This window comes from Bos indicus, chromosome X, assembly GCF_029378745.1.
Source record: "Bos indicus isolate NIAB-ARS_2022 breed Sahiwal x Tharparkar chromosome X, NIAB-ARS_B.indTharparkar_mat_pri_1.0, whole genome shotgun sequence".
In the NCBI taxonomy this organism is placed as follows: Eukaryota; Metazoa; Chordata; class Mammalia; order Artiodactyla; family Bovidae; genus Bos; species Bos indicus.
Genome location: NC_091789.1, coordinates 85,291,761 through 85,308,276, shown reverse-complemented (window position 1 = coordinate 85,308,276; position 16,516 = coordinate 85,291,761). Strand labels below are relative to the sequence as shown.

The following is a 16,516-nucleotide window of genomic DNA, read 5'->3' as shown; positions in this document are numbered from 1 at the left end:
GATCATCCTATTTCTAGAGTAATGGCAAGATAAAAGATGACTTGCATTCTCATTTTGGCCAGACCTTGTGGCTTGTGGGATCTTAGTTCCCAGACCAGGGATTGAACTCAGGCCCTCAGCAGTGAGAATACAGAGTCCTAATCACTGAATCTCGGGAATTTCCTGCATTCTCATGTTGACAGTTTAAGGACAGGTTGAAAACCTCAAGTTCATTTCTTTGTTGGCCACCTCCATCGTTATCAATTATCATTCATCAAAATTTTTCTAAACACCTACTACATGTAAGGTACGTGGGTACTGATGCAGATTTGAATGGAATGTGCCCTTAAAAAAATTGTTATTCTAAGAAATTCCCTGGTGGACCAGTGGTTAAAACTCCACACTCCCAGTACAGGGGGCATGGACTGGATGCCTGGTTAGGAACTATATCCCACATGTCTATATCCCGCAACTATATCCCACAACTAAGACCCAGTACAGTCAAATACTTTTTTAAAGTGTTATCCTAATAGAGAAGACACATAACTAACCAGACAATATGGTGGACTCCGATAAGTGCTATCGCAGAGATATACAGTACAGAGGAGAAACTAAGGGAGAGAGAAAGTGGATGGAACAAAACCTTAACTCCTGAATTTAGCATAAAAGGCCACTGGCTACCTCTCTCCACTCCTCAGCCTTTGTATGTGAAGAGCAGACTATGTGAGCTGAGTTTCAAGGAATGGAGAGTTGGCAAAGAAATGAGGAAGAGGTATTATAGGCAGATTTTATCCTAAAAGCAATGAGGAACCAATGGAGAATTTGAAGCAGGGGAGGGGTATGATCAGATATATATTTTAGAAAGGCCACTCTAAGGAAAATTTGGAGAATGGATTGGAAGAGGCCAGGAATGGAGGAAGGGAGACAGGAAACTGGTTTACTAACCCAATTGTAAAATTATTGTAGTCTATACCAGGGCAGTGGAAGTGGAATAGAAAGAAAGAAAAGGACCTGAAAGATATGAGGAAGCAAAACCTACAGGGTTCAGTTATTTATCAAATACAGAGTTAAAGGAGGCTAAGCAAGGGGAGGAAGCTAGTGCTGAGTCCGTAGATTCCTGGCTTGAGCTATTGGGTGGATATGAGACCATTCAATGGGATGAGGGAACACTGGAGGGGCAGCAGATTTGGGGGCAGAAGAGATGAGATGAACATCATATACATATTTGGAGACCAGGAGTGAGGTCTGGCCTGAAAATACAGATTTGAATCTATCTGTAGTTGAAGCCATGGGTTAGATGAGCCTACTCAGGGAGAGCCTGAAAAGTGACAGGAACAGAGGGACTAGAACTCTGAGGAACATCAACATTTAAGGGACAGAGTAAAATAAAAGCATAGAGCAATCAGTTAGACAAGAGAGAGACCTGAAGAGAAAAGTGTAAGAAAATTCAAAAAAGATTCTGTAGCCATTAAAAAATACACTTTAGAAAAATATTTAGAGACATCTTTGTTGTTGTTCAGTAGTTAAGTCGTGTTCAACTCTTTGTGACCCCATGGGCTACAACACACCAGGCTCCCTTGTCCTTCACCATCTCCCAGAGCTTGCTCAAATTCATGTCCATTGAGTCAGTGATGCCACCCAACCATCTCATCCTCTGTCGTCCCTTTCTCCTTTTGCCTTCAATCTTTCCCAGCATCAGGGTCTTTTCCAATGAGTTGGCTCTTCTCATCAGGTGGCCAAAGTTTTGGAGCTTCAGCTTCAACATCAGTCCTTCCAATGAATATTCAGGATTGATTTAGGATTGACTCGTTTGATCTCCCTACAGTCCAAGGGACTCTCAAGAGTCTTCTCCAACACCACAATTCAAAAGCATCAGTTCTTCAGCACCCAGCCGCCTTTATGGCCCAAATCTCACATCCATACATGACTACTGGAAAAACCACAGCTTTGACTAGACGGACCTTTGTTGGCAAAGTAATGTCTCTGCTTTTTAATAAGCTGTTTAGGTTTATCATAACTTCATTTCCAAAAGGCAGTTAGCAAGTGAAAGAGGATATAGAACAGTATGCATTGCTGAGAACAGATTGATGATTGCCAGAGGTGGGGGGTGGAAGGTGGGCAAAAGTGTGAAGGGAATCAAAGGGTATGCATTTGCAGTTACAAAATGAATAAGTCATGGGGATGTAATGAGCAGCATGGTAAATGTAGAAATAATACTGTATTGTATATTTGAAAGTTGTTAAGAGTAGATCTTAAAAATTCTCATCACGAGAAAAAAATTCTGTGGTGATGGATGTTAACTAGAGTGACTGTAGTGATCGTTCCACAATGTATACACATATTGAATCATTATGCTGTACACCTAGAGTTAATAAAATGTTATATCTCAATAAAAATAATATGTAGTGTATGATGACAATTTTATAAAAGTATAAGTATATATTTTCATTGAAAAATGACTGTAAGGTTTCACACCTTGTAGTAATGCTTATCTCTGGATGGTGATGCTACAGATTATTTTTATTATTATCCTATGAATTGTTTTGGTATTTTCCAGTTTTCCATAAGGAACATACATTGCTTGTGTAACAGCAAACATAAAGATTAATATAAAAGGGAAGGACATCCCTGGAAGTCCAGTGGTTTAAACTCTGCACTCCCAATACAGGAAGCACGGGTTTAATCCCTGGTTGGGGAACTAAGACCCCACATGCCACAGGATGAGGCTATATATTTATATATGGAAAAATCAAAGAAGAAAGTTTAGAGAAGGTGGGAGTGGTCAAGTGAATCCAACATCTCAGAGTCAGTAAGACTAGTTCTGAGGAATGTCCAAAGGATTTAGTAACAAAGTGACCTTGGTGAAAACTATTTCAATGGAGTAGGGAGCAGGGGCAGAAGCTGGATTGGAGTGAAACTGAAAAGTGAATACCAGATAAAGAAGTATAGATGGCAAGTATAGACATATCAAAAAATGTGGTTAAGAAGGAAAACAGATAGGGTAGAAGCCCAGTCTCAGATACCATTCAGTTTAAGATTCTCACACTATGTGTGGTGGCTTTGAGCATCCTGAAGAGAGGTAAGTTATGATGGTTTTCTGATACTCAGATTTTCAGTATAAGGGGTACAGCATAGTATGGAATTGGAAGCAGGAGCCATCAGGAAATCAGCATCAGAAATTGCTCTTCTGGGCTCAGAGACAAACTTAGCATCATTGGAACTGAGTGAAACACTCCAGTGTTACATATGTGGCTACACAATTTAGAGTGTGGGTTAATACTTGGGAAAGAGCCCTTCCCAAAAGCCTGTGATAAGTATGAAATCACTGTGGAAGTTCTAGTGACTCATGTGATAACAGTCAGGGCTTCTTTATCAAGGTGTGGAGCTCAGTTTCGTAGACGATGTTGTTCGCTAGGAATAATGCCAAACCTCAGTGCATGCTACGGCTCAACCCATCCCCAACACTGTGAGGTGAAATGTCAACAGTGAGAAAGAGCAGTTTATGTTTATTAAAGCACTAACACAGATTCAGCAATCAATAACTGCTTGACACTCTGAAAAGTGCCCTCATGCTGGCAAATCCAATGCCACTGAACACCCATTTCCTAGGAAACAGTGAAGTAGCTCAATCATCCTTGTGTTTTATAGGAGGAAAAAGCAACCAAATGAACCAAAATGGAATAAAAAAGCAGTCAAAATTCATGATTTCAGGGATCTGAATGGGCCTAGGAATCAGCCCTTTAACTGTCAACAGAGTCAGTTGGGGCAGGTAAAATAGGGAGAAAAATGTCTGGGTTTCCTACCTAGATAGCCTTTCATCCCTCCTATGAACAATACTTGTTAGCAGAAGCCTTTGCTTTCAGGATGTCATCAACAGCCTGACACTCCCCTAGGTATTGACCTAGCAGTGCTGAGTGGTTCAAAGAAATAACAGGGGCAGAGTGGCTGATTGCTGAGACAAGGGGATTCTCAATAAGGCATTTGTGGTGTTATGGTTGGTAAACTTGGTTGACAGCGGGAAGGGCAGAGGAGTCCAAAGATTAGACAGAAAGGATGAGCCTCGGGGCTTCTATTTAGGGTCTGATTTACATGTTTTATTTAGATTATCAGTTTGAGGGGGTGGGTGATGAACCAATACGTTTCTAATTGGAAGTCCTGGAAACAGATCCTATGAAAAAGAAGTTCCCTTTATATACAATATGAGTTCAGTGATAGGTGTGTATATAAAGAAAGGAAACTGGAAAGTACTAAATTATTAACAGCTTAATGGGCAGGGTGTTAGCTCATCAGGTTGGACAATTAACAGAACAAGCTAAATTCTTCTGTGTGCTTTTTGCTTCACCCTTCATACTTGACACTTGGCTCCATTTTTTTTTTTTTTTTTGGCTACAACCTGGACTGCTCTCTGATTCCTCAACCCTATCACACTACTTCTACCCTTGGGATTGGATGCAACCTGGGAGTTTTCTTCCCCTGCTCTGCTCCCTGGGTCTTACAGTGCCTTGTACCCCAAAGCAGAAAAATCAGGAAATGGACATCAAGCTGTAACATTAAGATAGGAGCCCAACAGTTCCAGTTTCTCATTATGCTTGTTTCACTTGGCTACCTGAAATGATGTGGAATTTCCTGGGGTCTTTCGCAAGCATACTCTCCGTTGGTGCAGTGATCAGACATCAGTGAAATACAGGACCATTCCTAAACCCCAGGAGTTTGAGTCTCTTAAAAAAAGATTTATTCTTTTTTTTGGCTGTGGTGGGCCTACACACAGGCTTTCTCTAGTTGCAGCGAGCAGGAGGGCTATTGTTGCCATGTGCACCTGGCTTCTCATTGTGATGACTTCTCTTGTTGCAGAGCACAGGCTGTAGGTGCATGGGCTTCAGCAGTTCCAGTGTCGGCTCAGGAGTTGTGGCTCACGGGCTTAGTTGCTCTGTGGCATTTGGGATCTTCTGGGACCAGGGATCAAACTGGTGCCCCCTGCGTTAGAAGGCAGATTCTTGACCACTGGACCATCAAGGAAGTCCAGGGTCTTAATAAAATACAAAAATGAGGGAGGCAGGGGCAAAAAGAATTTCAAACTGCAGGGAGTAGATACGGTGCTGCTTAATGCTCTTACTCCCAGGAAATCTATAAGCTCCAAGAAGCACCACCTCACCTTTAGGCTTTACTGTTGGTAGAATGAGTGCACCATCCTGACAATATGGGGCTGGTTTAAGGATATTTCACACTTTTAGGTTTTTTGAGCAGGACAGCTGAAGCAATTTTGCTTTGTTCCCTGCTCCAAACTGTCCTGAGAGCAAAGGGTATATGCTTAACGTCAAGTGAATTGGTGCACTATCTGCGTCAGTTCTTCAGAAATCCCCTTGGAAAAATACTGATAACTCTCCCTTTTTGATCTCTTCTAAGAATATGAATTCCTGAGGCACAAACTCATTCATACAATTACATCTTTTAAAAAGGATCTGTGGGGACTTCTCTGGTGGTCCAGTGACTAAGACTCCACACTCCCAATGCAGGGGGCTCAGGTTTGATCCCTGCTCAGGAAACTAGATCCTGCATGCCACAATTAAGAGTTCACATGTCACAACCAAAAATCCCTTAGGCGTCAATGAAGATCAAAGATCCTGCATGCTGCAACTAAGACCTGGTGCAGCCAAATAAATAAATAGATAATTTAAAAATAAATAAATAAAAAGGATTTGTAACAACCAAGAGCAATTATTAATACAGGACAACTTCCATCTTTCCCTAGCAGCCCTTACTGGAAACAGTTTGCATAACCTTCCACAGCCTGAGCTGGGGTGGGAACTTTTGAAATGTTCTGCAGATTTTCAGGGTTAGCCACTTCCTTAATCCTATGGACCCATTTGGGAAGATCTTTTTGGCCTGTGTGTCTTAAGCAACATTTATATGGGAAGCTGTCTCCTTTGATTTCTGAGCCATACAGCAGTGCTGTCTCATTGATCAAAGCCATAGAAAATGCCACATTTTGTTTGGTAATGAGGCCCAGGGACAGGCTCGATGATGGACTCCACATGCGAGGCAGCGCTGCTGCAGACCATCCAGGGAAGCCTTAAGTTCGCTGGGCTGAGGCAGCTGGCGCTGTTCCGGGATGTAATGAGCAGAGCTCCCACTGGCTTTCTGATTCTGTTGATGAGTTTAGAACCTCTGAACTCTGACGATGTTGCTGGAGAAATGTGCTCTGAAATAAAGTGATCAATTTCTTCCAGCAACTGTCCTGGTCCTGGGTGGGACAGAACAGGAAAGGCCTTGTTTGGGCTAATATCTGAGCCATCCTGGAGACAGCAGGCTTATGTTTAAGACCTCTTATCTTGTATGTTTTGAGATCTAATAAAGATCTTCCTGAGTGAATTTGAGGAAGTAAACAGGCTGATGTAAAAAATAATTTTTTTTAATATTCCCCCCAGACGTCCATTGTGAGAAGAAAGGCTGCTTAGGATTCAAGGCAGACGCTGATTTTAGCTGCTTACCAGGAGCCAATGGATTTGCACTGCTTGCTGTAGTAGTTTTCCTCCTCTCCTCTCCATTTTCCTCCCCTCCCATGCTCTCTCTTCTGTCCCCTTTCCAGAAGATGTGTTCAAGCAGCAGTAAACAGGCAGAGGACAAGTCAATTCTAGCAACAGTATTTTTTATACCACTACAAGCTACTCAAAAAGACTTCCTGTAGCCTAAAACTATAAGCACCTAGAGAAACCCTGCCAGAACTCTAAGAAACAATGAGTACACACTGATATTGACCTGTATTTTCCCTTCCTAGGAGCTCTGTTATAGGAGCTTTCTCTTCTGGTCAAACAGGTCTGCCCACCGTTCCCTAAACACATCTCACAGCTTCCTGTCACCTGGAATGGCTGGCCTCTCCATCTCCTTTATGATCTACATCCAACTCTGTCTCTTCCAATAATAAGTACCTTTTAATCCTACATCTGAATGCCTTCTGGCCCCTTGTATCTACACAGGTCATTCAGGACATAATCCCTTGTTGTAGGTACTTGGGCATATATCTTATCTCTCCAGCTAGTTTTGAACCTTCTAGAGTTAAGGACCAGTTCTCACTCAGATTCTCCATGGAACCTGTAGAGCTCATCAACTCTGATGTTGTGGTTAAACAACCTCTGGCACAAGACTATCTGGGTTCAAATCTTGCTTTGTCACTTGCTGGTTGAGTGACCTCACTCACGTCACTTAATTTCTGTATGCCTTAATTCCCCTGTAACATGGGAATATTAATAACACCTTCTGCAGAGAGCTATTTTGAGCATCCAAGTAATACTTGCAAAACACTTTGAACACTGCCTTTCACCCATTAAGTACTCCAGAAATGCTAGTCCTTGTTATCCACTCCAACCTGAATGCTCAGCATGAACTGCCAAGTGCCAAAGAATGGCACTCAGCCTACCCCCATGGTGTCAAGCTTAGTTTTGCCTTATAAGTTTACCAGACACTCACTGAAGGAATTCCCGACCTGACTTTGAATATCTTTCCTGCTCTGAGCCCTTTACCTGACTGCTGGTCTTGTCCACAGCCACCCAACACAGTCTTGCCTCCTTTCTGTCTCCCAGTCATGTCCCACTCATTCCTACCTTTGTACCTTTACTCAGTGTTCCTCTTCCCTGGAAAGCTAGCCCTACCCTTCCCCTTTCCAATTCCCACCCATCCTTCACTTTTCCACTCAAGCTTTACCTCCTCCAGGAAGCCTTCCCTGATTATCTCAATTTATCTTCATCTTCCCCTTGTGGCTCAGCTGGTAAAGAATCTTCCTGCAATGCGGGAGACCTGGGTTTGATTCCTGGGTTGGGAAGATCCCCTGGAGAAGGGAAAGGCTACCCACTCCAGTATTCTGGCCTGGAGAACTCCATAGACTGTATAGTACATGGGGTCGCAAGGAGTCTGACATGACTGAGCGACTCTCACTTCACTTCCCCTTCTTCCAACTCCCTCAGCAGTCTAAGTTAGAACCACATAACTGAACATGCACCGACATTTTCCTGGCAACTTTTGAGTCTTCGTCTCATTTCCTCAGGAAGTTGATAAATTCCTTAAGAACAGCTAGAATGTTTTCCCCTCTTTTGCCATCTGCCCCTGGCATGTAACCAGTACTGGGTACTCAACAGGTGTCCAGTAAAGATTTATCAATTAATGTACCTATATGCCCGGGTATGGCCAAGGGAAGCCGGGTTTCTGGCTCTCTTCCTGGCAGTGAGCTCGGGCTGGAGTGAAGAGAAGGCAGGGAACCAGTGAAGCTGACTTCAGTTATTTCTTCACTGCCATCCGGGCCACAGAATTAGCAGGGTCTTCAGGTAAACTGTCCTTTAGACTGGACTTCTCTCTCAGTTAATGGTTGACATTCTCTGTTTACCTTAATGATTGCCAAGATCTGTTGCTGCACACGGTACATTTTGTGGCTCAACTGCCTTGGCCCCGAGGGTAGAAGGCAATTTGGAAGAGGTTTGGGGGTTGTGGGATGGGACTGGAAACACTCTGGTCCATCCCTAGCCACTTAGGGCATGGGTAATAAGCAGAGAGCCCAAGAGAACCCTGGTACTGCCATGTGGGGGAAGCCCTGCTGTCTCTCACTTTGGCCTCAAGGGGCCAGTAGCCATTGCCCATGGCTGTTTTTTCTCTCCCCATAGTCAGCATTTTCAAGGTTGGGAGCTGGAAGGGATGGCACCCAGTGCAGGAGCCCTCTCTGTAGCTCGTCCACACACCGGATCTACCTGTGGCCGGTGGGTGGGGGAAGGCTGAAGGCTGAGGCCCAGGTCCAGTTCCGTCTCCCAGATTGGGCTGAACATGCATACATGGGTGACAAAGATGCCTCTCTTCCTCTGGGATGGGGCAGTAACTTCAGGCTATGTGATTTGTCTCTCCAAAGTCACCGGGAGTTCAGGGGATCAATCTTATTTAATGATTGTATGAGGGAGGAGGTAGAGCTGGTTAATGTTTGTCTGGTTCCTCTTGGGCTGTGGGCCATATCTGGCTCCAGCCCTGGGCTCTTTGTCCCTCCCCTGGACTGGGCTGACAGTACCTAGTGACATAGTGCAGACACGCCTGCAGACATTCCCTGGGAAAGGGCAGCAGCAGCCAGGTGAGGAAGCTGCGGGCTGAGGGACGTGGGCCCAGGGGCTGGTGTGGCCCAGGAGGGAAGAAGTGGGGGTTGGGGAGAGGTTTGGGTCTTGCCTTCTCCTGGGCTCAGCATTCAGCCACTTAGATACCTTCTGTGTTTCCCTCTGAGCTGGACTGAGGCACCTCCTACCCGGGTGCCAGGCTTGCTTAGTCTTTCTCTGTAGCCCCCATCTCATCCTTTTCCCAGGCTCAGTGTTGCTTCTGCTCTCACTCTTTTTTGCCCAGGCAAGAATCACCCTCATCCCCACAGGGTCAAATCCCCAGAAAGATTGGAGGGGGCCCCCAGGCTCAGGGTGGCTAAGTTTATATCTTTAAGACATTTCCTGCCACACAGGGTTAGGGTTCAGTGGGGGCCGCTGGGCACTGCCAGGTGCTGTTTTCCTTCCCTGATTAGAAGGCTAACCAGGCGTGCAACCAACATAGGGGCTGCGGGCGGATGAATACAGCACACTCGGTAGGCACAGAGGACCAGCCAGCCGGGCCAAGGTTTGGGAGCATGCATTTCCATTTTCTTGAGGGAGGCAGGGAGACTCAAGCTGAGCTTGGAGTAACTGATGACTGGGAGATCTAAAGGATGGGTAGCCCCCTAGTTGTTTGAAAGTTGTTCCATCTGTTGGGAATGGCACGGCAGAATGCACGGACTTAGAAAATGAGATGAGAGGAGAATAGCGACAAGATGGGTTTGAATGGAGAGAAGTATAGAGGTGGATGCAGCAGAGCAATGGGGAAGGGACCCAGGCTTTGATGAGGGGCCAACATGAGCCCTAATCTGAGTTCCAGCACTGGCTTACCAGCTGTGTGATAAATTACTCAGCTTCTTTGAGTCTCCATTGCTTCATCTGTGAACTGAAGACAATAACTCACAGCTCACAGGTTTGTTGTGAGGATAAGAGTTAAGGAACAGACTACTCCTAGCACAGAATAGGTATTCCCTAAGTGGTGGCTGCTATAATAAGCCCAAGTAGAGAGCAACAGGAAGTCAGAGAGTTGATGGAGGAGTAAAAGGGTGTAGTCCCAACAGTGAGAAAGGGAGCTGATATTACCATGTGGAAAGATCATGGCAGAGCGAGAGAAGGAGAAAACTGGAATGAGCTAGACGGGCCCTGACCCAAGCCTGTCCACAGGATACATATGACAGTGTGGAGGGAACAGTGCAGTGACTGAGGTGCTGTGGAACCACAGGCTGGAGGCAGGGAAGAGAAGCGGGTGAAGAGGGAGAGGGATGGAGGGGTTTGGTCTTAGCCACACCAAATTGATGAAGGCAGCTGGAAACTCAGAAGAAAATCTGAAAAAACATCCCCTGTCCTTTCTTGCCAGAGGCTGCCTGTGAAATGGGGGAGGGAGTATGGAGTCTGAGGCTGAGTGTAACCCCATTTAGCCAAGCCAGGCCCCTCTTTCCCAAACCAAAAAGATACAAGGATTTCCCATAGTTGGAAGGAGGGACAGGAAAGAGGTAGGAGCAGAAAGAGATAGACTTGAATGTGTGTGTGTACACGCATACACACGCATGCAGGCACATGTGGAAAGGAATGCGGAGAACAGTTTTTGAGTTCTGAGATCTAATTGATCTCAGAATGCAGTGTCCTTAAAGGATGAAAGGCTGCCAAGGTACAAAGACTTTGAGGTCAGAGGAAAACAAATTTGAAATTTGACTCTACCATTTAGCAGAAGTGCAGTTGTCATTGAGGTAAGTTGTTTAATTTCTCTGAGCCTCACCTTCTCTGTCTGAGAAGTGGGTATAATATTAGTTGGAGGGACTAAGGACAATCTCTTGATTTTGACCTGTGCTTGAGTGCTTGGGCAAATCTGGATCTGAGGACAAGGGCAGAGCCAGACAGGGTCAGAGAAATCTTGTCTAATTAAACACAGGAGCCAAACATGCCTGGAGCAACACAGAGCATATCAACACCTGGACTTTAACCCAAAGTCACAAAAACAGTTTGGATTTCAAAATCAGGTAACTCCCATGAATGTTTTTGAAATGAAACCCTTGAGGTACTGATGTTGACATAGGGATCAGCTCTTTCTAAACGGAGAGCAAAAATTGAGATCTCAGTGCTCACACAAGGGTCCTTAGGTGCTCTAAAGGGAGCTTCTGGCTATGTCCCAGAGGGCTCAAGAAGATGGGAGGTGGAGAGCTAAAAGAACCTAGAAACTCAGGGGTGGCCAGGCTGTCTGTGAGGCATCCCTAAACGACAGAGAGAAGAGAACAGCTGAAGTTCGCTTTGGGGTTTGAGGAAGCAGCCAGAGAAAGGTAAGGAGGGGGAAACAGAACAAATCTGGAGGCAACTGAAAGCCCTGGGAAGGGAGGAGAGGAGAAGAGTTGTCAGTTATAGGAAAGAATTCTGAGAAGGGCTAGAGGAGAATAAAAGTCAGACCAATCTTCAATCTCTCTGTTTCTTAAAAGCACTCACAGAAAGAAAAATTATAATTGTATCTGAGGCAGCAAAGCTTCTGGGAAAAAACATGGGCTCTGGAGTCAGCTTGTGTCTCTGTGTGTGCGTGTGTGTGTGTGCATGTGTGTTAGTCGCTAAGTCGTGTCTGACTCTTTGTAACCTGCCAGGCTCCTCTGCCCATGGGATTCTCCAGGCAAGAATTCTAGAGTGGGTTGCCGTTCCCTTCTCCAGGGGATCTTCCCGACCCAGGGATCAAACCTGCGCCTCCTGCATCTCTTGCACTGCAGGCAGACTTTACCACTGAGCCACCAGGGAGTCAGCTTGATCTGGCTCAAAACTCCCAGCTCTGGCATGTACTCACCACATGAACCTTGTGACACTGAGATAAGTCCCTTCACCTTTGTCTACCTCAGTTTCCTCATCTGTGACATGAGGGTTGCAAATAACACCTACCTCTCAGGGTTCTTTTGAGGTTTACAGGAGATGGTGTGCAAGGGCCTGGCAGAGAGCAGGGGCTTGGGAAATGGTTATTCTTAACAATATGCTCCTCCACCACCTAGTTTGACTCTAACAGGTCTCATTGGATGAAGCATTTCTTTCCATTGTACCTCCTGTACCGGCTCTGCCTTCAGAATCCCAGGGTTGGGAGAAAGGGCACCTGTGTTCCTGCTTTTCCCGCACTGGTTTAGGCCCACAGCATGAACTGACTGAGGCTTTTTTTTTTTTTTTTTTTAAGCTGCATGAAGAAACCTTGTGCAGACTATCCCTTTACCCCTTAGTTTCTTTCATTCCGCTCCCCCAACTTTTCTTGGGCTTCTCTGGTGGCTCAGTGGTAAAGAATCCGTCTGCCAATGCAGGCGATGCAAGAGACCTGGGTTCGATTTGTAGGCTGGGACGATCCCCTGAGAAGAAAATGGCAACCTGCTCCAGTATTCTTGCCTGGAAAAACCCATGGACAGAAAAACCCAACCCATGGCTGGCTATAGTCCATGGGGTCACAAAAGAGTCTGCCATGACTTTATGACTAAATAACAACAAATTTTTCTAGCTACTAATACCCTCCCCCTTCCCCCTACAACAGCGAGGACCACCCAGAACTTGCCACAAAGTTCAGGCCTTATGTTCTCACAGCTAGTTCCTGGCTTGCAGCATGATCTTGTAATGGCAGACAAGGTGGGATGTAGAAGGAAGCCACCTCCCCTTGCCTAAGAGACAGAGGGGAATTTCTTCCCTAGAGCAACTGGCAAGCTCAGGAAACCAGGAGTTACAATATATACTTGACCCGCGGGCAGGGCAGCAACAGAATGGTCTGTTCTATTTCAGACAGACTCTATAGGTCAACAGCAGCATTGGGAAGAAATAAAGAGGGATATTGGGTTTGGCAAACCACTTAGTTCCCCCCCAAACCACATTGTTTTCTCTTCTTGATAAGGTTTTACTTCCCTTGATCACCAACCATGAAATTGGAGCTGAGCTAAGAACTTTTACAGGTTGCTTCATTGAACCTCACAATAACACTGGGTATGAACCTCATTTATAGATGTGCACACAGACTCAAAGGTTTGGTAACTTACCCCAAAGTCATAGTAGATTAAAAAAAAAAAAAAAAAAACCCGAAGCTAGGTGGCTCTTATCTTTTCCATCTTCTAACCTTCTTCTGTTTGCTTGGTTAACTTGCCTTTTCCTTCTGGCTTGTCCTCACTTGGCCATCCTCTGTACAGGCTCAAGAAGAGATGGTCAGGCTTTGCTCCATGACTTTGGGATCGGACTGCACTCACAGGTTAGCAGCTTCCTTGCTTCTTGTGTTTTTATGGGTAGCCTTGCTTCTGTTGCTGTTGTTGTCATCATTAACAGCTAGCCTACACTTCGGGGAACACCATCTGCAAAAGCACAAAGACTGTACCATGCAAAGAGCTTAGACTTCTGCTTCAGACACTTTTGTGTTTCATCCTACTCAGACACTTCAGCTGTGTGACCTTAAGTGAGTTACTTAACTTATCTGGGCTTCAGTTTCCTCAGCTGGAAAGACTGGGGTAGTAGTCCTTAGAGGCTTGCTAAGTGGGTCAAAAGAAAGAATATATGGGAAAATACTTAGCACAGTTCCTAGCTTGATAAAAGTGAGCTCCTTTTCCTAACCTCAGGCTCACCCATATCCTGGAGGGGATTTAAGCCAGGAAAAATCCTGCTGAATCTAAGTTTCTAGTAGAGTCATGGGAGAGTGCCTTAGGCCAGAGGCTTCTGGTTCCCCTGGGTCCCATCTTACATGCACCTGTCCTTGTTCCGTCTTCCCCCCCGCTGTGGCCATTCTTCTGGTGGGGCTATGGGGTGGGTGCGGCGATGGACCGGGCGGGCACAGAACAGGTGGGTGCAGGCTGGGTGTCCGGCGCTGGGACACAAGTGCTCTGTGTGTAGGGTGGGCGGAAGTCAGGGCGTTTGATCTGAATTCTAAAGGGCGTTGTTCAGAGCCCCACAAAGGTCCCATTGTGCAGACACTGGGTATAAAGCAGCATATGACTCCCCAGCACCGGGCGGTGATGAATTGGGACGCAGGCGCGAACCCAGGGACCACTCCCCCTGCATAGACATGAGACCATAGGGAACCTGTCTGGGTGGCCTCAGGGATAGGCGCTCCCCAAGGTAACGGGGCTTTGTTGGGTTTAGCCCAGGTCCAAACTTAAGGAGCTGGGGGAGGGGAAGCTAAAGAGGATGGCTGATGGCAGAACAAGATGGGCCTGGCAAGGAAGGGCAGGAGAGGAGAGAATGTTGGATGAAGGTGGAGAAGAGAGATGGGGCTCAGGGAGGTCAAGTCATCAAGTGAATGAGTGAGGAGGAAAAGAAAGAGAAGGAGAGGCTGGCAAGGGAGAGGGAGTGGTGAGAAAAGCTATGACTCTCCTTCTTCCTTTCTTGTCACTGGCTCTTGGAAGGGTTGGGGGGAGGTGTCAGGCAGTGTTATGGAGCCTGGCTTTCCACCCCAGCTTTCTGACAGCTTGTTCTGTGGCTCATGTTTTGCAGGTGTGAATGAGGCAGGATGAATTGGACGGGTTTGTACACCTTGCTCAGCGGCGTGAATCGGCATTCTACTGCCATTGGCCGAGTATGGCTCTCTGTCATCTTCATCTTCAGAATCATGGTGCTGGTGGTGGCTGCCGAGAGCGTGTGGGGTGATGAGAAGTCTTCCTTCATCTGCAACACCCTCCAGCCTGGCTGCAATAGTGTCTGCTACGACCACTTTTTCCCCATTTCCCACGTGCGTCTGTGGTCTCTGCAGCTCATCTTGGTGTCCACCCCAGCTCTCCTCGTGGCCATGCACGTGGCACACCAGCAGCACATTGAAAAGAAAATGCTTCGACTTGAGGGCCACGGCGACCCCCTGCACCTGGAGGAGGTGAAGAGGCACAAGGTCCACATCTCAGGGACACTGTGGTGGACCTATGTGATCAGCGTGGTCTTCCGGCTGTTGTTCGAGGCTGCTTTCATGTATGTCTTTTATCTGCTCTACCCTGGCTACGCCATGGTGCGGCTGGTCAAGTGTGATGCCTACCCCTGCCCCAACACAGTGGACTGCTTCGTGTCCCGCCCCACAGAGAAAACCATCTTCACGGTCTTCATGCTGGCCGCCTCAGGCATCTGCATCATCCTCAATGTGGCCGAGGTGGTGTACCTCATCTTCCGGGCCTGTGCCCGCCGAGCCCAGCGCCGCTCCAATCCACCCTCCCGCAAGGGCTCAGGGGGCTTCGGCCATCGCCTCTCACCTGAATACAAGCAGAATGAGATCAACAAGCTGCTGAGTGAGCAGGACGGCTCCCTGAAAGACATACTGCGCCGCAGCCCCGGCACCGGGGCTGGGCTGGCTGAGAAGAGTGACCGCTGCTCGGCCTGCTGATGCCACAGACCAGGCAACCTCCCATCCTGCCCCCTACCCCTGTCCTGCCCCAGGCCTGCCCCTCCTTCTCCCCTGCCAGTGTGCAGGCCTCTGCCTGCTAGGGGTTGCTCCATCAAAACTTTCCTTCCCTCCCTACTTCCCTTCCTCCCCAGGGCCTTCTGCCTCAGGGCCTGAAGGTGTGGGGAGCTGGAGGCCACCCACGCCAGCACTCAAGGCTACCGGGGGTGCAGGCAGCTCTCGTTGCCTGCACCCCTTCCTCTTCCCTCTCCCTCTCCCTGGGACCACTGGGGACCAGAGGTGGGATGCTCTGACAACATCTCCAATTATGAAACTAATCTTAACCCCGTGCTGTCAGATACCCTATTTCTGGAGTCACATTGGTGGGGAGGGATGTGGGCAAGTGGAGTGGAGGGAGGGTACTGTGGACGTGTGGGTGGGGAAGGGAGGGTAGCAAACGAAAGAAAAGGAGGAACAGTGCTTGCTGGCCCTGAGGAAAAGGAGGACATATCTGGGGTGGAGGAGCTAGGGAGGGAGAAGCAGGCAGATAAGCTGGAGTGGGGGTTGGTCAGGGTTGCCTTTGCCTCTAGTCCCCAAGGCCTCTCTGCCTGAAATGTTACACATTAAACAGGATTTTACAGTAAACGAAGAGGTGGCTTGTGTGTTTGTGAAGTTCTTTCTCCTGCAATCTCTGACCACCCCCTGGATGAGCTGGCCTTGGCTTTTTGCTGATCAAGAAAGAAATGGGAAAAGAAAGAGAGCAATTTGAGTAGCTGAAGCTACCAAGGAGGGACTGCCGCGCATATCCCACTACCTCACAGGCCAGGCACAACCAGGCCCAGAGCCATTCTCTCCTGTTTTTTGTTTGGTTTGGGTTCTTTTGCCCCCGTTTTAAAATAACAGCTTTATTGGACTCTAATTCACTCATCCCTTTCTCTGACTGATTTTTTTCATCCATTTTAAGTATGTAGGTAATATATTGAGTTTGGGTAATTTTGTGCAGTTTTGTCAACATGACCACAATCTATTATAAAACATCTACATGCCCTCAAAAAGTTTCCTTGGGCACCTTCCTCTGATTTTAAAAAGATTAAAATGACAACTCCCTCTGGAAAGACAGGAA

The 16,516-nt window shown here is 46.8% G+C and overlaps 1 protein-coding gene and 1 long non-coding RNA gene across 10 annotated transcripts; one reads left to right on the top strand and one right to left on the bottom strand.

Annotated features, from left to right (window-relative positions):
• Positions 1–1,472: 1,472 nt before the first annotated feature.
• LOC109555522 (uncharacterized) lies at positions 1,473–8,328 on the bottom strand. 2 transcript variants are annotated; one of them, XR_002180282.2, is made up of 3 exons: positions 8,140–8,328; positions 6,468–6,557; positions 1,473–4,953 (listed from the first exon to the last, which is right to left on the bottom strand). It is a non-coding gene; the product is annotated as an uncharacterized lncRNA (long non-coding RNA). The 2 variants fall into 2 exon arrangements; XR_011565478.1 differs by having other exon boundaries at positions 1,473–6,557.
• Positions 8,329–8,941: 613 nt separating this feature from the next.
• On the top strand, positions 8,942–16,042 carry GJB1 (gap junction protein beta 1). Of its 8 annotated transcripts, none has more exons than XM_019956378.2 (3): positions 8,996–9,079; positions 13,235–13,293; positions 14,526–16,042. In XM_019956378.2, exon 3 carries the CDS (start codon positions 14,542–14,544, stop codon positions 15,394–15,396), a length of 855 nt encoding a protein of 284 aa, XP_019811937.1. In that variant the 5' UTR covers positions 8,996–9,079; positions 13,235–13,293; positions 14,526–14,541; the 3' UTR covers positions 15,397–16,042. The 8 variants fall into 8 exon arrangements, with proteins under 8 accessions (XP_019811936.1, XP_019811937.1, XP_019811939.1 ...); XM_070785231.1 differs by lacking the exon at positions 8,996–9,079 and adding an exon at positions 11,116–11,371; XM_019956377.2 differs by lacking the exon at positions 13,235–13,293 and having other exon boundaries at positions 8,942–9,079.
• The last annotated feature ends 474 nt before the right edge of the window (positions 16,043–16,516 follow it).

Coding starts and splice junctions, on each gene's coding strand:
- GJB1 (XM_019956377.2), top strand. CDS start 14,542: ATGAATTGGACGGGTTTGTACACCTTGCTCAGCGGCGTGAATCGGCAT.